This window comes from Notamacropus eugenii, chromosome 3 (genome assembly GCF_028372415.1).
Source record: "Notamacropus eugenii isolate mMacEug1 chromosome 3, mMacEug1.pri_v2, whole genome shotgun sequence".
NCBI lineage: Eukaryota > Metazoa > Chordata > Mammalia > Diprotodontia > Macropodidae > Notamacropus > Notamacropus eugenii.
In genome coordinates this window covers 262,959,342-262,981,473 of record NC_092874.1, presented here as the reverse complement: position 1 = coordinate 262,981,473, position 22,132 = coordinate 262,959,342, and the positions used below count along the sequence as shown (strand labels likewise).

The 22,132-nt window shown below is 38.3% G+C and overlaps 1 protein-coding gene across 11 annotated transcripts in view; it reads right to left on the bottom strand.

Moving 5' to 3' along the window:
- Nucleotides 1-13,054: 13,054 nt before the first annotated feature.
- Nucleotides 13,055-22,132, bottom strand: part of METTL25 (methyltransferase like 25) — a 141,565-nt gene continuing 132,487 nt past the window's right edge. For 5 of the 11 annotated variants that reach the window (XR_011977301.1, XR_011977298.1, XM_072655487.1 and 2 more), the window contains 3 exons: nucleotides 15,340-15,414; nucleotides 14,550-14,621; nucleotides 13,055-13,304 (listed from right to left, as the gene is read on the bottom strand). Coding sequence is in view for 6 of the 11 variants with exons in the window: in XM_072655487.1 (XP_072511588.1) it covers nucleotides 13,188-13,304; nucleotides 14,550-14,621; nucleotides 15,340-15,414 (264 nt within the window). In the remaining 5 variants the exon portion in view is untranslated. Of the gene's footprint in view, nucleotides 13,305-14,549; nucleotides 14,622-15,339; nucleotides 15,415-22,132 lie in introns of those variants that run through there. The other 6 variants (XR_011977300.1, XM_072655491.1, XR_011977299.1 and 3 more) reach the window with 4 other exon arrangements.

Here is a 22,132-nt window from a genome sequence, read left to right as displayed (position 1 = left end):
ATCATCATCATCATCATGACCACCTCATCAAAATATATACACCAAGGAAACACATTGTTCAGAACCCTTTTATTTGTTTTTTACACAAATTTATTTATGTCATGGTATGAGGAACTTGGCTTTCTTCTGCTCTTCTGAAAATTAATGGCATTCTTAGTTTGGGGCAGGGTAATCACAGATCAGGTTTCTAGAGGGAAGCTACCTTGTCTTTTCAACAGACTGTCATAAAGCACTCTTGCTTTGATCTCTTTTGCTACTGAAAATTTCACTATCCATCTCGAGCCACACAAGCAATCAACTCTTCCATCTTTCAAGAAATTCCATTCACCAACTAATAAATTGGATTTTCTGGAGAGATTCTTCCTGGACATTGTTCCAGATATCTCCCCTCCTCTCTGTGTCTTGCAGTCTTGGCAAGTTCTAAATCTCTATGGCTAGAAAGACCCTCAATGTTTAGAGATGCAAGAGACTATAAAAAGTACCTCCATAGTAGGACTCATTTCTGTACTTCAGCTATGGGGTGGGGTTGTTATCAACTCCAGAAGCAATGGGGCTAGTGATACATAAAGTAGCCTGTGGGTTTTCTCCTTGTTGAAGAAAGTGATTCCAATTCTTCTCCATTGATACACACTCATACACACACATATATAACTAAGACTTACTGGGGAGTAATTACAAAATACCAGTAGAATTGATTCCAATTCTTCATTGATACATACTCACACACACATACATAACTAAGATTTACTGGGGACTAATTACAAAGTACCAATAGAATGACTAAGCTTGTATAGGTCCTGGCGTACAAGGAGTTTTATGTTGAATATCATTCCATTCTAAGTGCATGCTCTCCTCTAAATCAGAATAGTGAATGCAACAAATGAGGTAGCTCTAATTAATTTTGCAGAAGATCTCTAATAGGAACCCTGCTGACCTGTGTCCAGCTATGGATGGCAGGAGGGATGCAAAAGGCCAGTTCAAATCATTCAGGTTACCAGGGATTTCTGCCTTCTAATATGAGTGTTCCTAAAATACCTCTGGCTAGATTTTTTTTGTTTGTGAATACAGTTCTGCAACCCCATCGCTCCATCAGTGAGTAGATACTGGGGAAGAAGCAATAGAACCCAACACCTCTTCTCCACTAGAAAGAACCAACCAACCAACTGCTTACTCAAGCATCTTGCATCTCTGTATGGTCTGTGAGCAGTAAAATATCTAGAGAATTATAATTTGATGGGATGGTACGGTCTAGTGAAGATTTCTTAAGGATAGGGGAGCCTTGGGCATATTTGAAGGCAGTAGAGAAGAAATTGTACATAAAGCTGGAAGATTCAGAGAGAGGATATTTGAAGTGGCAATCTTTTGGAGCTGAGAGAGGATGAAATGAAGGGCAAATGTCAAAGAATTTTGAGATGACAAGAAGGTTAAAACAGCCTCAGTTTTCTCAGTAAATTCCGAGGTGAGTTCCCTAGATGAGGAAGTAACTTAGATAGTAAAGGGAAATATACGAAAAGCCTAAGGGAAGAAGAGAAGATTTGGAATAGTTTTTTTTGGAGCATGAGATAGGTAATCAATTAGGAAGGCATACAAGATTTCCCTTTCTGCAGTGAGGGACCAGTAGAAGTTGGATAACATGAATTTTTAGTGCACCCAATCAGCACATTTGTGTGATTCCTTCCAGCTCTACTCAGCATCATTTGAGTAGGATTGGAGGACACAGATGATGGACGTAATCTAGAACTGGAGTCTGGCAAAACAATCCAAATGCAAGGCAGCTGGGGGAGAGGAAAGGATTAAAAAAGCATTAGAAATAGTAGTGGTCAGAAAAGGTCTCCTATAGAAAAGACCTTTGAGTTGAAATTTGAAGGAAAATAGGGATTCTAAATGGTGAATGTGAGCAAAGAATACATTCTCAGCATGGGAGAAAGCTAGTAAAAGCACAGAAATAATGATAGATGGACTGTCCTGTGTTAGGAATAGCTTGAAGTCCAGTTTGGCTAGATTGTAGAGTATGTGAAAGAGATTAGGGTTAATAAGATTGAATTCGAGAACATATAAAGTATTTTGAGATCTTAAAGCTCCTTATCAATGCTATCTATTATTATAATATTATTATTACTAAATACTCTCAGCCAAACCTTGAATCATGGTCCTTTGTCCCCCTGGAAGGGCTCTATCCTTGGACCTTAGGACTTAATTATCTGCAAGTGTCAGTTCTATTACCTTCTTCCCCAGGGTTGAGCATCTGACAAAAAGTGATTTGAACTTAGGTAATAAAGAACTATGAAGACTTTTGAACAAAGAAGTGACAAGATGAGATCTGTACAAAAGGGAGATTATTCTGGTAGCTGTACGGAGAATGAAATATAGGGAGATAGAGGCAGGAAGGAAGATCCTTTAGGAAGCTATTGCAATAGGTTAGGAAGGTGATAATGAAGGTTTGTATTAGATTGCCAATGGGAAAAAATTGGAGGGGACAAGTGTGAATGATTTTGCAGAGCCAACACCAAACTCAATTAGTAGGACTGAAAAGGAGGGTGAATGAGGACACATCCACACTTTTTTCAAAGAATCTCTAAGGTACAAAGACTTCTCTATCCCAGCCTCAGGCACAGAAAGATTGGAGGGGAGCATATAGGAATAACATTTTAATGATCTCAGCATACTTTGCAACGTGAAAGATAAAGTCTATTTTGTAGCAGGGAGATGCTGAAAGCTAACAATGCTGCTACTTCTGAAAGAAAATCTGTCTCTCAGAGTCAGAAGTCTATAATTTTTATGCATCTAGTACTGCTGTTTATTATATTATATTTTATTATACTTCTAATGTTTATTAGATTAGAGGAGGAAGATTTTGCTTGCTCTGGAGCTTTTGATTTTTTCTGAGCAGAGGATGTTGCCAAGTAGTATGAGAGGATGGAGGAAGTAGAGTCCAGAATACAAAGCCTGAGACTTTTGGACTATGTGTAGTGGTTTTCTTGTTATTGGGTTTGTCCAAGGATTTCAGGGTGAGTCCGCTGGACAGCAGCCATGTCTGGCCTGGTCTTCATTGTACCTCCTTGCATTTTTTAAATTCAGTTTACTGTCAAAAGCTCATGAGACATTAAACTCATAAATTAACCAAATTGGTTTCAGCCAAACCATTAAGTTGTATAGCCATCAGTTGATTAGTTAGACATTTTGCTTACTAGATGTTTCCCTGAGTTCTGGGTCTTCACAGCCAGGCAATAAAACCCTCCTAGGCTGTTGTCCATTGTCATAAGCTATTTGACGATTTCCTTGTGTGTAATCAGGACTGATTTCTGACATACCTAATTTTTATGAGGTGAGCAGCTGAACTCATGATTCCCATACATTTATTTCAAAATAGGCAATATGTACTGGCAGATTCCAAGGTGCTGAAAGGAGTAGGTAGGGTTCCTGAAATGCTAATGTGAAATACTTTTAAAAGAAATCATCAGGAATTTTATATTGCAAAGTGAGGTAAAACTCCCTGTCTCCTGATTTGGGCTTGCTTTTCAGCTGTGAGACACCCCCCAGAGTTATTAAAAGAGCCAATTTCCTTGCTCTTTTATCCATGATTTGTGGAAGTTGACAGCTTGGGTGTTAAGGCAATTTGAGCTTCAGCCAAGCACTCTGATTTGTTGCCTGGGTAGATTTACTCTGTCTTGATTTCCTTGATAAATTCTGTGCAAAACTCGATACCAGCTGGCTTGACATCTTTATTAACACGAAAAGGTCCCATGGGTTTGGGTGCAAAAGAAACCTGATTCAAGGGTAAACAAGAAAGATGATGTATATTAGTATGCCAAAAGAAGCATAGGGATTTTATGTATTTCTCTTAAAAAGTTATGGTCTAGTATCTTTTTGGAACAAATGAATCAATCAATCAGTGAGCATTTATTGAACACAGCTATGTGCCGGGCACTATATTATGTGGATTTAGGAAGAAGTTGTGAATTAGTCAGCCTTTGGAACTCTTTCCATTGAACAAGTTGCAACCTATCTATCATTTAATTGGTCATTGATTTAGAGCTAGGAGGGAGTTTAGAGATCATCTAGTCCATTACCCTCATTTGACAGATCAGGAAACTGAGACCTAGAGAGGTTAAATGACTTGCCCTAAGGTAACATGAAGATTTATTGGCAGAGCTGGGATATGAGCCAAGATTTTCAGACTCCGTATTCAGTCCTCCTTCCACTATGCCACATCGCTTCTAAATCACAAATTAAGTGACCTCCCTAGTTAGTGTCAAAGACAGGATGTGAACCTGTCTCCCTGCTTTTCCTGCACAATTCTAGCACTTTATAGAAGATAACACAGAACAGCATAAAGACTGCTGGCTTTGGGGTCAGTAGGCCTGAGGCAATGACAGTTTCAGTTCCATAAGGAAACTAGAAATCACTTCCACCTTCATCATCTCATCAAAGGTTGCTATTGCTGAAGAAGACCAAGCCCTCAGAGAAATAAAGACATGACTTGCATTTGACTTTGTTTTGAGTGAGGAAGGGCTGTGCAGGTCACCAGCCTTACTTCTCCTCCAGAGCCATCTGGATCCAGTGACCAGATATTCATCAGGAAGACTGGAGATGACCCAGGATGTGATGGGAGACCTTGGCCTTTTTAGGCTAGGCCTTTTCACCTACTCACTTATAGGGAGGTAATTCCCATTGAGTGAATAAGCCTCTTTAAGGGAATGGCCCTTTTAATGAGTCAAAGAAAAAAATAACTAAATCAAACTGGGAGGGAAAGAGAAACAGTTCCTCTTATGGAATGGAGGCGATTTTCTACTCCTATTGACTCAAGTATGCTATCCCTGAATTGACCCCCTCCCCCAAAGATTATCATGATATTATGATAATAAATTAGTCAGCCAGCCTTAAGTGGCTTTTAGAAAGGAATATTTAGAGCAGTACAGGAGGAACAGTTGGTATAAAATGTCTTTTCAGAAGTGTGACATGTTTTCCCACAAGCACATACAGAGTCCAGGGGAAAGTGGGTTCCATCTTAGAGTCCATATAGCAAATATGCATGTAGCCACAGTTGCTGACTGCTGGAAGTCTTCTCATTTGTGAGGTGGTGAAGTTTTCCTTATCCATGGTGTATCCTTAGGTTCTTTATGGAATTGAATCTATATTCAGTCTGTCCTTGATTTCCATTGCAGACTCTTCTATCAGCTAATCCAGAGATTAATTCATAGATTGGAAGATGAGAAGTTTAACATTCTCTATATCATTTTGAATAATGTCCTTCTTTGGCTAGAGGTGTGGGGGAAGGAGACCCAAAGCCTCTCCTATACTTTCATCCTCATGTTCCTTCTCAGGGGGTTTAGCTAGAATGCCATACTTGCTCCAATGACTAGAATGACTCCTGCTCTAACTAGTTTGGTAATTTATAAAGATTCCTAAAGTGTAGTCAAGTTTTCTCAGACTATTTAAATAGGGTTTCTATGCACTTACGTTTGAGTGGCTTTATGCATTACTCTACAGTCTACCTCTGTGGAGACATGATCTTAGTTTATTAAGGTATCCAGGGTAAAATGTGGTGAGGTGACTTCAAATCTACATTCATACTGTCTTGATCAATAGATTAATCAACAAGTATTTGAAAATGCCTATTATATTCTACTGACTGGGTTACAAACACAAAAGAACTACCTTGGAAACACATCAGACTGCTTTGGAAGCCATGGTCAGAAGTAGCCATCACTGTCAAATGCTAAAGAATGGTCAAGGAGACTGAGGAAGGAAGGATCCTGGATCTGGTGATTAAGACATCATCAGTCACCTTGACAAAGTAGTTTCCAAAAAGTGGGAAGGAAATCACTTATATTGTTGGGGGTGGGGATGGGGTGATGGTGATTGAAATGTGAGTGACTGGTGAGAAAATGAAGGCAGTAATCAAAGATTACTTTTTTTCTAGAACTTTGGCAGTGTGATGGGAGAGGTTTGGAATAATAGTTTGAAGGGGTAGCAGAGTAAAAAGAAGTATATGAGGGTGGGAGAGAAGGATAAAACCTCAAGAAAAGGAGAGATTCTAGATGTGATGGAGAAGAGTCAAAGGGAGTAAGTCCTGGAGGAAAGCAGGAGATCTAGGACTAGGCAGGGGTGGGGAACCTGCAGCCGCATGAGGCCCTTTAGGTCCTCAAGTGTGGCCCTTTGACTGAATTCAAACTTCACAGAATAAATCCCCTTAATGAAAGAATCTGTCCTGGAAAATTTAAATTCATTCATAGGGCCACACTTGAGGACAGTAAAGTAAGAAGAAAGGATGCACGAAAACAGATTTTGAAAGGTAGTAAAAAGGAGATAAAGACCATATTATATGACTTCAGCATTCTTAAAATAACAAAGTAGGAAAGATCATCTACTGAGAAAAAGGGATGAGGGGAGAAGAGGGGATGGAGGAGCGAGGAAAAAGTTTGGAACGTTTCTGAGTAACCTGATAAAGAGTCAGAAAAATAAAAGCATTGTGGTGAGGCCAGGAACTCCCAGTTGCTATAAGATAGCAGGAATTTGCATGAACATAATTAGAATGTTTTATTGTTGAATGTTCTTCAACAGCACTTAACAAAGATTTATTTTGCGTTGAAGATGAGGATAGATACCTTGCAAAAGATTATTGTTACTTTGATAGAAATTCCTTACTTAAAGTTCAACTAACAGCCTTATCAATCATTCTTGGGAAATAGCCTCAAGTTGAATCTTCTCATTCATTTCAGCTAAGATCCAGCGGTAACATCCTGTGATTATGAAACAACAAAATCAAAATATAAAATAAAGTATTTCTCCAGAAATGATTAAAATAAAATTAGGTTGCAATTGGAAGATTATTTACAACCTCAGTGGGATTCTTATCCCTGGGCCAATTAGGTTAACTTCTGAGCAACCTAGTGAAAGCTGCCCTTTTCACAGGTGTCTCATGGAGACCTGCAAACGTGCTCTAGACAAAATGAATAGTAATCCCCTTCAAACACTACAGGGACACTTGTGGTACAGTCTGCATAGATCTTCACCAAATGAAGCCTGATAGCTTTTGGCCATAGTTACAGTTTTCACAGCTAAGGAACAGTAAGGAGCTTTTGTTTGCTTTTAATACTTAACCATGTTTAACCTTGAGGTAGAAAGGCATTCTACTGACATCTATGGATCATTGTAATGGAATACTTTTATTTATCCAGGTAGTTGCAACTTTGAAATCATAGTGGGAACACTTTACTAACGATCTCATTGAAAACAAAGGCATATATTACAATTCTATGGGATGAGCCCTTAAGTGAAAAAAATTTTTTTTTTGGGTCTACTGGATTTCAAATATTTGTGTTATAGATAGCTGCACGTGATTTATGGAGGAAGACAGCCATGTAAATTTGTTTGTACTAGGAACTGGGACTGAATCCATGATTCTGTTAATATAGGAAACTCCTTCTACTAATACACACGGGCACCTTTTCTGAAATGTCATCTGAGACAGTTGCCTAGGGAATTAAGGAGTTAGGTGACTCACCCAGGGTCACATAGCCTGTTTGTTTTAGAAACAGAACCCAGGTCTTCCTGACTTGGAGGCCAGCTCTCTATCAGCTATATCAGACTGCCTCTCTCTTATCTGTATTATTAAAAGATTTTCTTCTGCCAAAGCTCTGTCTCATGCCATGATGCGGAGTGAATAAGTTTGTGCCAGTCCACTACAGAGGCTACTGAGTTAACAAGATTTCAAATACCGGCTCACCAAGAGGCTATTTTCAAGGGCCAGGAGAAGTAACTTCAGAAAGTTGGCTACAAGGTGAAAACATATTTTTAACTGCTCAAATTAAATACATTATCTAATAAGGTATGGCACTGGAAAGACCTGGATCCAAATCCTTCCTCAATTGTTTACTAGCTGTGTGATCCCAGACATTCCTTTAACCTCTTAGCTTTCCTTTTCTTATCTACAAAATGGGCTAGTAGCGCTAACCTTATAGGGTTGTTATTAGTAAACAAGATAATATATGTTAAGTGCTTATTAAACCTCAAAGCTTTATGTAAACTTCTATAAGCATTAGCTATTAGTATCAAAGGCATTTGAGACTTTATGGCACAAATGCACTCTCCAATGTTGGTATTCAAATCCTTTTTCATTATTTCTTATGTAATCTGGAAGGCTGTCAAGTCATGACTTTTCACAGTCAAGTGTGGATTGCTTGTCTTAACACCAAGATGGTCTCTTGAACAGCACAGTTTTTATACTTAGAACGTGTCTGCACTTCATGTATTAAAATTGTTCTTTCCTTTGTCACCTGTTGTGGTCAGCTTAATCTTTTGGAGTGAGTGAAACCACACAAACTTACTTAATTTTTCAAGTCCAGCAGTGGAAAAAGGAAATACACACACAGACATACACAGACACACACACATAAACAACTAAAAACCTGCTCGTTAAAAATAGAACTATGGCTTTTTCCTCTAAGATTTAAGTTTACTTCATTCCTACATTTGCTCTTGCTCACATGTATAAATAATTGCTTTTCGTGAAAATCAGAGACTGCTCTGAAGCTACCAGGGCACCATATTGTTCTCTTATAAAAATCAGTTGGTATCTGGAATGGTTTTATCTTTCCCTTGAAACACATTACTTGGGCATGCTCTGCTTCATGGAACATCACATCTAAGACTGAGTCTCTAAAAGACTTGCAGCAGTTATGGTGGGCCATGGCCTCTCCTAAAAGAGGAGTTAACCAACTCATGGTTAATGTCAATGGCAAATACATGAAGTCAGCTAATGGGCTTGTATACTATTACATTACGCGTTTCACCTTATTCCAATCATACATAGACCAAACAGGAAATAATCTCAGTTTAGCATTTGAGTACTTTTTTCCTCTCAGTTTTTAGATTCTTGACCATAGCTTCCTTAGTACAAGTGAGGGGGTATTCCCTATCCCACCTCCCTTCCATGAGACTTTAATACATGTTGCTCTGTTCTCCACTGTACTGAGTTAACTCTATCAGACTGCTGTGCATTGGAAAGTTCTAATAAAAACAGTATGATTTTTTAAAAAGTCTTACATTGACAGAACATCTGCAAACTTAATGAGGCAACCCACTGAGATAAAGACATTGACTAATAAATTCCCACACATGCAGCCAGTAGCATCCCTGGCCAAGTAGAAGCCATCTGGGGAAGTTTGGAGAGTTGCAGCCAGTTTTGTCACAGGTTAAACTGAGCACATGTTCTTCACCGCAGACTTTTCCTCAAACAGTCCTCACTCATGAATACAAGCCATTGAGATTGATTTAAAACAAAAATATGAAAAACATCCTGATTCTTAAGGAAAAAGAAATTTTTGCCATTTGGGGAGAATATAGGACAAATGTATATGATCTTAACACACCTTGAGGTGGTAAGTAGCACAATACCCCTTTGGACAATCTTTTCCATTTGTCATTACCTCTATGGTAAACTGAGCTGTTTCATATGTGTTTCTTGTATATGGAGAATAAGCCTCTGCAGGGCAGGTACTTTCATCTCTTTATTCCCCCCTCAGCACCTAGCATAATACTTTGCACATACTTAGAGCCTAATAAATAACTCCTGAATGATAGAATATATAATATTCACAGACACCCACACCCTAGTTCAAGCTATCATCACATTCCTCCTGGATTTTTGCAATCAACAGGTCTTCCTGCTTGCCTCTTTCCCTTCTTTGGTCATTCTCCACTCATCTGCCAAATTAATGATGCTAAAGCTAAAGAACTTCTAGTGTGGGAACTCCCTCCACCAAGGTGACTCTTTTTTCTCCCCGTACCTTACCATACCGTAGCAGGTAAGTCTCGAGGAATTGCCTGACACATATGAGGTTAAATGACATGCCTAGTGTCACAAAGGCAACAAATGTCAGAGGTAGGAGGATTTGAAACTAAGTCCACCTAGGAGCTGAGAATTTTATCCACTATCTTCCCATTCCCTCCCCTCTGTCTATATTTTGCTACTTAAAGGTATTATCTCTTAAATGTATAAGTTTGGCTGATATCATGGTGTCATGCACTCTTCTGTGGACTATTTTAATAGCCTTGTAATTGGTCCCCCTGACTCAAGTCTCTCCTCTAATGAATTTTCTACTCATCTGTCAGACTAATTTCTAAACATAGATTCAAGGATGCCATCTACCCCAATTAAAAAAAATAACCCTTTATCACCATTGTTACCAAGAGAAAAGGATACAATTTAAGTCCCTCCACATTTTACCTTCCACGTACCTTTCTAGACTTATTTCATACTACTTCTCTTGATATACACTCTAATCAAAATCTCTATGTCATTGTGTTTAGAATATATATCTTCCTTACCTCTGCCTCTTGGAATTTCTACTTTCTTTGAAAGCCAACTTCAGGTGCTACTTTTACAGAAGGTCTTTTATGCCCCTCATCTGTATTTTTAACATTCTATTTTGAAATTAATTGGTGTTACTTTGTAGGCAGAGTGAAGGAGTGGATAGATAATAAACTATGTAAGGCTGGAATCTTGCCTCAGAAATTTATTCTGTTTAACTCTGGGCAAGTCACTTAACCATTCTGTTTCTTCATCTGTGTAAAGGTAGGGAGTTATCAAGTGAGTCAATCATGGCCCCACCCCATTTAGCCAGGATGCCTTTATCAGGTTAGGACATCTCCACTGAATAAATCAATCAAAATGATTTCAACTAAGTACAACAGGAAGCTTGTTATGACTGATTGAGGATATCTGGTGATAGTTTGAAACTGGGCATTCAAGTATCTGGTACCTTCATGGGGAGACAATCCTTTGACAAGAAATTACTTGGAGGGGTTGGAGAGAGAAGAAAATATCTCAGCTTCTTTTCTCCCTGCCTTGATCACAGAAGGACCCTGTTGATTTCAGCAGGTTGGAGGACTCTGGAATTCCTATTAGCACCCTAATCTTAGCAGCAGTCATAGAAAAAGCTGATGTACTGTCTTCATTGAGAACCAGGGAAAAATTATACACACTGAGGAATAGGTCAATAGAAAAGCCATATAATGCCTAAGGGGAACTTCAGAGGAAGCCCCAAAAGAGAAAAGAAAGCAGGAGCTACACATTTCCCCTTTACCTTATATGCTTTTAAGCTTGAGCCCACTTTCCCCTTAACTCTATACTGGTAGGAAAGTATATCAGAATTTGGGGAGGTATTTTTTGCCTCTGTTCTTACGATTCCACCTTAGTAAAATAGCTTTTTTAAAAAAGCTAATTAAATCTAGCTAACTGATATAAACTGATAATCATATGTTGAAGCAAACAAGTAGGGGCTCAGGATCTTCCTTTTTTTTTTTCCTTCCTTCCTCTTTTTTTTTCTTACTAGAAAGATACCTCCAGTCCCTCAGAACAACCTCTAAACTCTGAAAGGAGTTCTAGCAACTGAGCTCTGGGGACTTGACCTGTCAGTATGAGTCATGAGTGAGTCCAAAGTCTGTATATGCTATACCTAGAAAATGGGGATAATATCTCCTACCAAACAATGATGTTTAAAAAAGTGAAAAACTATATGTAAAGCACTTTGCACACCCTAGAGCACTTTCAAAATTGGAGCTCACACCATCCATACATCAATCATGGTCACCATCCATTTATGTTATCATCCTCCTCCTCCTCCTCATCATCATCGATATTATCCATCTATTTGTCATTGGTCCAATTACTCCCTCTCCCCAGTACAATACTAGGTCCTTGAGGACACAGACAATTTTGCTTTTATCTTTGTATCAACAGTATTCTGAACGTAGTCTAGGAAGTAGACCTGTGACACTGGCACAGTGAACTTCTGGGGGAAGAAATTCCATCTACCAATGAAAGGTAGCACTTTCTCTACAACCTATTTACTGTCTTGGAGAATTGCCTAAAGCACCCTGAAGTTAAAAGTGACTTGCATCGGATACCATCTATACTGTCAAATCCATCTTCAAAATCAGTATGTAAGTAATCTACAATTTGTTCAGCCATTCCCCAAATGATGGGTACTCACTTTATACCACAAAAAGTGCTTCTATAACTATTCTGCACATGTGTCTCTTCTGTCTTTCACCTCTATGGGATATCTGCCCAATAGGACTGTAGTTGGGTCAAAGGACATGTAGAGTTTTGTGATTTTTATAGCATGGTTCCAAATTGTTTTCCCAAATGGCAGGACTAATTTAAAGGTGTACCAGCAGCATACAATGTGCTTGTCTTGCCATAACCTTAGCAGCAACCACCATGTTTTTTTTTTGGTCTTTGCTAAATGAGGAGTCACTCTTTGCTCCACTTGATCCACTATAATCAGGACAGGCTTAATAATGCTAAAGATATATACTACACTATTCAAAATTAGATACATACCCAAGAAATCTCTGAGGGACAGACTGATTTTTAACAAATATAGACAATTATCTCCATTAGAATGTGAGCTCCTTTAGAAAAAAGACTCTCTTTTTGCCTTCCTTTGCATCTCCAGTGTCTAGAACAATGCCTAACCCACAGGAAGCACTTAATAAGTGCTTGTTGACTAATTACCTCATACAGCTGATAATAAAAGAATGAAAATTTATAATCTAAATATATATTTATTTATTATTATTTATATTAATTATATAATATATTATTTATAATATATATTATATTATATATAACATAATACATAATATTAATATAATATATAATATAATTATATTATTTATATTTTAAATCTATAATCTAAAAGTGTTATCGCTCTTTCATATCTGGTCTAGTGCCGAAGTACAGATATACTTTTAATGTAGATTTTCCCTACTGAAAATTTTCAAAATCCTACCAAAATGTGGGAGAAAAATGCTGGAAGTTTGAATTCACTCTATGGATGTCACTTTGGTTTTTTAAAGTCATTGAAAAAGCCAAAATTTTGACAAAGAACAAATATTCAGGGCCTGAAAATATTGAAAATAGGGAAGACATTATAATATCATATTACCATATAGCTTTTACACCAGTAAAGTCAATTAACCCTTTAGCAGATTCTTTGGGGAGAGGGAAGGGTGGCAAAGGATTGACAATAGAAAACTGGAATCCTATTTTTTCATGATTTATTTATAATTCATTAAAAAAAAGTCCATACAAAAATCACCACTGGCAGCTGTTATGATTAATACCAAACTACAAAGAGATGGTTAACAAAAGCAAGTCTCCAGCCTGGTTCCATCTAACAACTTGCCTCATCTTGAAAGCATGGCTGCTTCTTCAGAGCAGTAACAGCGTAGCATCTGGGGGATTTCACAGGATCAAATAACTTCACTAGCGCAGACCAGGCAATGTTGTCCTGTAAATTGATACGAGCTTTAGATACTGACTAAAAAAGGAAATAATGCAGAATGCATGTATTTCTGTAATGTAAAAACAAGACATACAGAATTTCATAAAAAAAGAGAAAAAGTCTTCCTTGACTAATACAGTGGCATCCTCAAGTATACAAAGCAACTACAAAAACAAATTCAAGATATTTGTGGTTTAAAGTAATTATTTCTTATTTATTAACTGGAGATATTTAACATTTATCAACACAAGCGAATAGAAATCTCTTCTATATATTGCAAAAAAACCAAATGAGTGCTTCTCATGACTTCCAAAAACTAACTTCCGTTCTGATAGTCTTTAGCCTATAGCATTTTGACCAACTACTATACCTAAGTCAATGGAAAGAGTTGTGAAAAGGAAAATGAATGCTCAGTAGAGTAGGCATGATCTTCCCTCCCCCCCTCCATCTTGAGAATCAAAGATACTCTTTGATTTATAGTTGGCTGGCAGCTGAGAAAAATACATCATTATTTAAATATTTTAAAATTGCCTTTTCTATAAAAATACCAGTTAGAACAAAAGCAAACATTTATTACAATCCATTTGGTCCAAGCAGGCTCTCAAAGAGAAGAAAGCAAAGCTCTCCTCATGATAAAGTGTAACTGTTAAAATGAAGGGTTTATAGTGGAAAAACAGGGCTGTTCCCATGAATGTGTTTAATTTAAACAGGTCACAAAACTTTATTTTGACCATAGCCCAGAGCAGAAGCTGCAAAAACCACTTCCCTCAAAGCTAACCAAAAGGGCCATTTCCCCCCCATTCAAACAAGAACCATACATTTATGATTTACTAAAAAAAGAATTGCCATCAACACTGCTCAGGAGAGAATAATACCCTGCAAGTACCCAAGTAGGAAAATTCAAATAAATGTGCTAATCCGTGTGAAATGGAGTTTATAAAGGGTATCTTCTGTCTAGCCCTTACTAATTTTAGCCACACAATGTCTCAGTATACAGTGCTTTGTGTGTTTACTGTCTAGCGACTAGTAATTACCATACAATTACAAGAACATAAACTTTACTGTTGCAGCTTTGCTACAAACAACATCTGCTGTACATATGTTGAAAAAGAGATGGAATGAATACTTAAAATTTGCAAATATGATGAAAATAATTGCACTGCTAGTTTTAGAAGGCACCCTTTTAGCAATTAAGCAGATAACTGATTCAATTAAGATGTTTTTCAGATATTTTAAAAAGTGCAAAAATACCTGTTCTTTAAGATAGCAAAGTCGATCCATAAGTATCAAAGTCTCTATACAAGGAGCCAAAATGACTTTCAACTAAAAGAAAGATTGGATATAATTACAGTTGTTGAACAAACAGCAGAATGAAAAACTTTTCCTTTTTACTTGTCCTGTTGAAGAAAATACTGCTGAAAAATTACAGATCTATCTATCTAGATATGGCAAATGCCCATCATGCAAAAGAATAAAGAATGGATCAAAAGTCTTCTGAAGTAATAAAAAGGGAAAATGGTTACTATTTAAATTGCTTTGAAGTATCATCCTCATGCAAATATGACAGGAAGCACTTACAGGGCACTAAGAATGAAATTCATTAAAAGGAATGCTTGTGAAATAAGTGCATCAAGACAAACATGTTTTCAAAGAACTCTAATATTTCTGCACATTTATAACATTGCTTATAAAGGAAGCTTTCATGCGTTCTCTTCTTATTTTACTGACACCTAATATAGTTTTGAAATAGGACATGATCCAACTCAGTGTTTTTGAGAATCAGGGTATCACAAAATAAGTTAGTTCACCCCATCACAAAATTTCACAGGATCCTATTCTAGTCTGTGATAGACACTGACACAGACACATAGACACAGACACAGATACACACAGACACAGAGACACAGACACACACACACATAGACACAGACACAGACGCAGACACAGACACACACACACACACAGACACAGACACACGTGCGCGCACACACACACACACACAAGCAGACACATGCATCTTACTGTGAATTCTGTGATTTACCATATTAAATGCTTCCAGTTCATTCATTCTAGGCTTGTACTTCTCATAGTATTCCATTATCATTTCTTCTGTAAGCTGTAAGATAAAAAATAAAAAATATAAAACATATAAAATACATAAATATATAAAAATACACAATGAAATATGAAAAAGTTGCAATGTTAAGTAGTTGGAATAATTCCTAAAACAAAATAGGCATAAAAGAAATGCAATGAAAAAAATAAGACCGATGATTCTTGACATCTAAAAAAATAACAGTGCCTTCCCTTCTAAAGGTACCTTGTATTTAATTTGTATATATTTTGTATACATGCCTATTGTACATGTTTCCTCTCCCATTAGAATGTAAGCTCCTTGAGGATAAATTTCCAAATACTTAACAAACTGTCTGACAAATAGCACAGTACCTTCCACAGAATAGGTGCTTAATAAATGCTTGTTGACTCAATGTAGTAAGTGCTCAATAAACATTTGTTGAGTAATTGGCTTATGAGATAATTTTTTTTTCAAAATTGCTGCTACTTCACTTTCCAGTGACTCAACTCTCTCCTTAAATAGAACTCAACCTTGTAACAAAAAAAGTACCATTAAAGTAAAGAAATCTGCGCACATGTTGTCCACCATAGGACTCTGTCAAGAGGCATTAAGTAATTCAGCTTAACAAATCTTTTTAATCTTCTGCAATGGTACAAAACAAAATGGTACCATCCATTATTCCTTACTTTGACTTCAAAAAGGCTCTTATAAGACACATCGCCCAATCCAAACATGACAGACATTCCTCTTGAAACCAGACATGCAGACTTTCTTTGGAAGCATCATTATTTCATTATTGTGCATACTCCTTTCACCAATGAATTCCTTTACGCCTATCTTAAAATACTGTTAAATTTTAATCAGCAATGATTCAGTTCCTATTCTGGATCATCATCATGACCTAGATTCACTTCACCCCTTAGGACTTTCCCCGACTTTCATCCCCGGCACTAGTTGCCGTCTCCTCGTTTGTTCATCTTGATTCCTTGGTGAACCAGTTCCACTATACACTATCCTTTGCTCTAGGGTTCCTTACTCATCTTATTGTCTCTCTTGGCCCAGTAAGCACTATCCTTGGATTACTCCCACCATCTGCTGCCTTCACTCCTACTGGAGAAAATCATGAAGCTAATGGTCCATTGCAAAGTTATGTTACTTAATCCCAACTTGGCCCTCACTATGGAGGGCAATGCTTTCGCACCTCCCCAACTGGATGGCTAGTCAATGCACCATAAAAGCCTTTCCAAATATTTCTAGCCCTTTTCAAACCTCTGTGGCTACCTTCCCCAATCCTCTCAGTTGAGTACCTTGCCTCATATTTCACCGAAAGAATTGAAGTCATTAACCAAGAGGTCCATCTTTTCTCTTCAGATTCATCTCGTACCACTCACTTGCTTCCTACCACTATCTCTTCATTCACCCCCTGTCTCAGAGGACACATGACTTTTCTCTTTGTTAATACAAATCCCTCTAGGTACACAAGGGATCTTTTTCCATACTGCCTTCTCCAATGTCCCCATATCACCCTCAATCACAATAATCTTGAATATTTTCCTGTCTGCTTGTTAATTCCCTGCTAGTACAAAGATAGCAACATCTTTTTTTATTTTTTTATTTTTTTAAAATTTATTTATTTATTTCACTTTTAACATTCATTTTCACAGAATTTTTGGCTCCAAATTTTCTCCCCCCTTGTCCCCGCCCCCCACCCCAAAACACCTTTTCCTCCCTCCCTCCCCTCCCCCTCCCTTTGGAAGGCAAGCAATTCAATATAGGCCAAATCTGTGTAGTTTTGCAAATGACTTCCATAATAGTCGTGTTGTATAAGACTAACTATATTTCCCTCCATCCTATCCTGCTTCCAATTACTTCTATTCTCTCTTTTGATCCTGTCCCTCCCTATGTGTCGACCTCAAATTGTACCCTCCTCCTCATGCCCTCCCTTCCATCATCCCCCCACCCTGTTTATCCCCTTGTTCCCCACCTTCCTATATTGTAAGATAGGTTTTCATACCAAAATGAGTGTGCATTTTATTCCTTCCTTTAGTGGAATGTGATGAGAGTAAACTTCATGTTGTTCTCTCACCTCCCCTCTTTTTCCCCAAACTAAAAGTCTTTTGCTTACTTCTTTTATGAGAGATAATTTGCCCCATTCCATTTCTCCCTTTCTCCTCCCATATATTTCTCTCTCACTGCTTGATTTCATTTTTTTTTAAGATATGATCCCATCCTATTCAATTCACTCTGCGCACTCTGTCTCTATGAGCGTGTGTGTGTGCATGTGTGTGTGTGTAATCCCACCAAGTACCCAGATACTGAATAGTTTCAAGAGTTACTAATATTGTCTTTCCATGTAGGGATGTAAACAGTTCAACTTTTATAAGTCCCTTATGACTTCTCTTTGCTGTTTACCTTTTCATGCTTCTCTTCATTCTTGTGTTTGAAAGTCAAATTTTCTTTTTAGCTCTGGTCTTTTCATCAAGAATGCTTGAAAGTCCTCTATTTCATTGAAAGACCAATTTTTCCCCTGAAGTATTATACTCAGTTTTGCTGGGTAGGTGATTCTTGGTTTTAGTCCTAGTTCCTTTGACTTCTGGAATATCCTATTCCATGCCCTTTCATCCCTTAATGTAGAAGCTGCTAGATCTTGTGTTATCCTGATTGTATTTCCACAGTACTTGAATTGTTTCTTTCTAGCTGCTTGCAATATTTTCTCCTTGACCTGGGAAGTCTGGAATTTGGCCACAATATTCCTAGGAGTTTGTCTTTTTGGATCTTTTTCAGGTGGTGATCGGTGGATTCTTTCAATATTTATTTTGCCCTCTGGTTCTAGAATATCAGGGCAGTTTTCCTTGATAATTTCATGAAAGATGATGTCTAGGCTCTTTTTTTGATCATGGCTTTCAGGTAGTCCCATAATTTTTAAATTGTCTCTCCTGGATCTATTTTCCAGGTCAGTTGTTTTTCCAATGAGATATTTCACATTATCTTCCATTTTGTCATTCTTTTGGTTTTGTTTTGTGATTTCTTGGTTTCTCATAAAGTCATTAGCCTCCATCTGTTCCATTCTAATTTTGAAAGAACTATTTTCTTCAGTGAGCTTTTGAATCTCCTTTTCCATTTGGTTAATTCTGCTTTTGAAAGCATTCTTCTCCTCATTGGCTTCTTGAACCCCCTTTGCCAATTGAGTTAGCCTATTTTTCAGGGTGTTATTTTCTTCAGCATTTTTTTGGGTCTCCTTTAGCAGGGAGCTGATCTGTTGTTCATACTTTGCTTGCAAGTCTTTTATTGGTCTTCCCAGTTGTTCCTCCACCTCTCTAACATAATTTTGAAAATTTTTTGAGCTCTTTATGACCTTTTCCCAGAACTGATCCCATTGAGTGGGCTGGGATGTAGAAGCACTGACTTCCGTGTCTTCCCCTGATGATGAACACCACTCTTCCTCATCAGAAGGGAGGGGAGGAGAAACCTGCTCACCAAGAAAGTAACCCTCTATAGTCTTGGTTTTTTTCCCTTTTCTGGGCATTTTCCCAGCCAGTGACTTGAGCTCTGAATATTCTCCTCACACCCACCTAGCCTCCTGATCCTCCCAGCCAGCACTTGGGGTCTGAGGCTCAAATGCTGCTTCTCAGCCTCAGGGCTTTGGGTGGGGGCAGGGCTGCTATTCAGTCTGAGATTATGTTCAGGTGCTCAGGTGGGGGCAGGGCCGCCTCATGGGCTCAGTTCCCTCAGGGGGTTTATGCGGAGACCTTCAACAATGGATCTGGGCTCCTGCCTGCTTGGGGAGCCTCTGTCTGCTCCCGCTTCCACTGTTGCCTCCCGAGGGGGCCTGAGTATGGGGGAATCCCACTCCCCTCTCGACCCACCAAAGAGACCTTCTTGCCGACCCCCGTGACCTGTGGGTGGAGGAACCCACGCGGCTGCTGGAGATCCCGTCCCTGAAGTCCGCTCGGATCTTCTCCTCTCGGTGCCGGGGCCGGGGCAGGGGCAGGGTAGGGCTGGTCTCCGTGTCCGCAGCGCGACGGACCTTTTGCGAGAGGTTTGCAGGTCCCTCTGGAATAGAAATCTTATCCGCTCTGCTGTTATGTGGCTTCTCCTGTTCCCGAATTTATTGGCAGCTCTTTACTACAGATATTTCAAGGGCTGTGGGTTCGGAGCTAGTGTATTTGTGTGTTTCTACTCCGCCATCTTGCAACATTTCTTTAATCCACAAAAACACTCACTTGATTTGTTCATCCAAGTGAGTCATGATATATTTCTCCTTCTTCTTGGAGCTAAACTCCTTGAGAAGATTTTCTAAAACTGGTGCCTCCACAACCGTTCCTCTCATTCTTCTTAACTTTCTGCAATCTAGCTTCAAATCTCATTCAAATAGAGCTTTCTTGATTGACAAATCTAATGGCCTTTTCTTAATCCTTATCCTCCCTGACCTCTTTACAGCCTTTGACATTATGGATCACCCTCTTCTCCTTGGCTTTTTCTTCTTTCTAGGTTTTAATGACACTGCTCTTTCCAGGTTTTCCTCCTGTCACATTGTTCCTCAGTTTCCTTTGCTGGATCTTCATCTAGATTTTGTTTGTTACCTATGAGTATCCTAAGAGATTCTCTTCTAGGCTCTCCTCACTTCTCCCCTTATACTACTAAGCTTAGGATCACATTAGCACTCGTGTTTTCAATTAGAATGTCTATGCAGATGATTCTTATGTGAATGTATCCAGCCCTCACCTCTCTGCAGACTTCCAGTCTTATATGTAGAACGGTCTACTAGACATCTAAATTTCAAAGTCTTGTACACACCTTAAACTCAGCATGTCCAAATCCTTCCATCTCCATAACTTCCTTCTTACTATTGAGGGCACTATTATTCCTCCATTCACCCAAGATGACAACCTAGGTATCACCTTCCACTTCCTATTCTCTCTCATTTAACACATCCAATCTGTTGCCATTTCTTGTTGAATCTACCTTCCAATCTCTCCTGTATAAAAGCTTGTAAAGCTTGACATTGCCACGTGTCTTATGCAGGTACTCATCTGTTGCCTGGACTATTGTAATATCCTGTTGGGTGGCCTCCCTCATATCATAACAGTCCATCTTTCCACTCAGCTATCCAAGTGATCTCATTCATTTGACCATAAGATCACAGAACTTGAGTTGTATGAGACACTGGAGAGCCCTCAATGTGCCTATTTTTACATATAGGGAAACTAAGTCTCCAGGAGTTTAAAAGACGGGGAAAGACAGAGGGAGAGGAGAGGAGGAGGAGAGAAAGAGACAGAGAGACAGATAAGTTAAGATTGATTTCTCTGTACAGAGGAAATACTTGAAATAATGGATGTGTGAATGAGAACTGTCAATGGAGAGGGTTTAGGAAGAGAAAAGTGTCAAAGATAGAAACCTGGGTAATGCCTACCCATCAGGAATGAGTGAGGAGAAATGAGAACCAGGAAAGTGTAGAGTCCCAGGAAGGTAAAAGAGGCTATGAAGCAGATAGGGAGGGATGGCTTCTAGCCTGAAATGCCGCAGAGAGGTTTAAGAGGTTAAGACTAAGACTGAAAGGACCGCAGGCTTTGCCAATCATGAAGTCAGCTGTGACCTTTCAGAAAGCACTTAGAGTAGAACAGGGAAAAAACTAGATTACAAAGAGTTGAGGATAGCATAGATGGTGAAGAATGAAGAGGCATTATTGAGAAAAAAACATTTCAAAAATAATTTGGCAGCGCAGGTAAAGGTTAAGATGTAATGACTGGTAGATGAGAACAGGGTCAAGGAAAGATTTTTTAGAAAATTAGGACTGAAGGACCTTAAGCAAATCTATAGGCTCTGGGGAAGGACAAGTAAAGAAAGTGAGATTAAAGATATATGAGAGAGGGAGGGGAATGATTATGGAGGAAGAATGTGGGGGAGGTGTGAAGAGATGAGAAAAAAGCTACAGCTAGATGGATGAGTTTTACAGGAGGCAGAGACATCTCCTGACACAGAAGGCAAGGGGAAAGTAAGTGATGATAATGAGTTTTGAAGACTGAAAAAGAGTGGAGGAAATTGCCTACCATAAAATGACCTTAATTTCTTTCAGTTTAGAAGGAGCTTCTAAGGGTAGAAGGTTGGGGCAAAGGTTAGAGGCTCGAGAAAAGAGGAAACATTTTGGAACAATCCTCACATTCTATGAGCAGAGGAATTAACAAAAGTGGATTATTCAATTAATAATGACTCGAAGTAATGCTATTTTTATGGAATTAAATGTTTTCTTTTTATTGTTGAAAGTACTGCACTGATTAAAATAAGTTGACATAAGGAGCTTTTGTTTCTCTTTTCCTGAATCAGAAAAAAGTCATAACCTGTTTTTCTCTTTTATTTCTCCTTACTCTTTCAACGGCATTCTCTTAACATTATACTATTTTCTAAGATGATTGGTTACCATAGAGACATCTGTAAACAATGTAGATAGGTGAGAGAAAGAGAGAAAGAGAGAATGACCTTGATATGCAAGAGTATATTCTCTTTGGAGTAGCTTGATGATTAGCTTTCTACTCTTTAGAGGAAAAAAATCTAACTTTTCATATATTTGCCATTAAAAAGTAGTGTACTGCCAAAAATCATATTTGATGCATGACTTTTGATTGCTTAATTTAACTCTAAGTCTAGTATTAACTTTCTGGACTTTGGGACCATGTATTTTTAGAAGTCTGGACCATTAAGGATGAATTTGTTGGCCATAGCAACAGATGGAATAAAGAAAAAGACAAAATGACCCTCA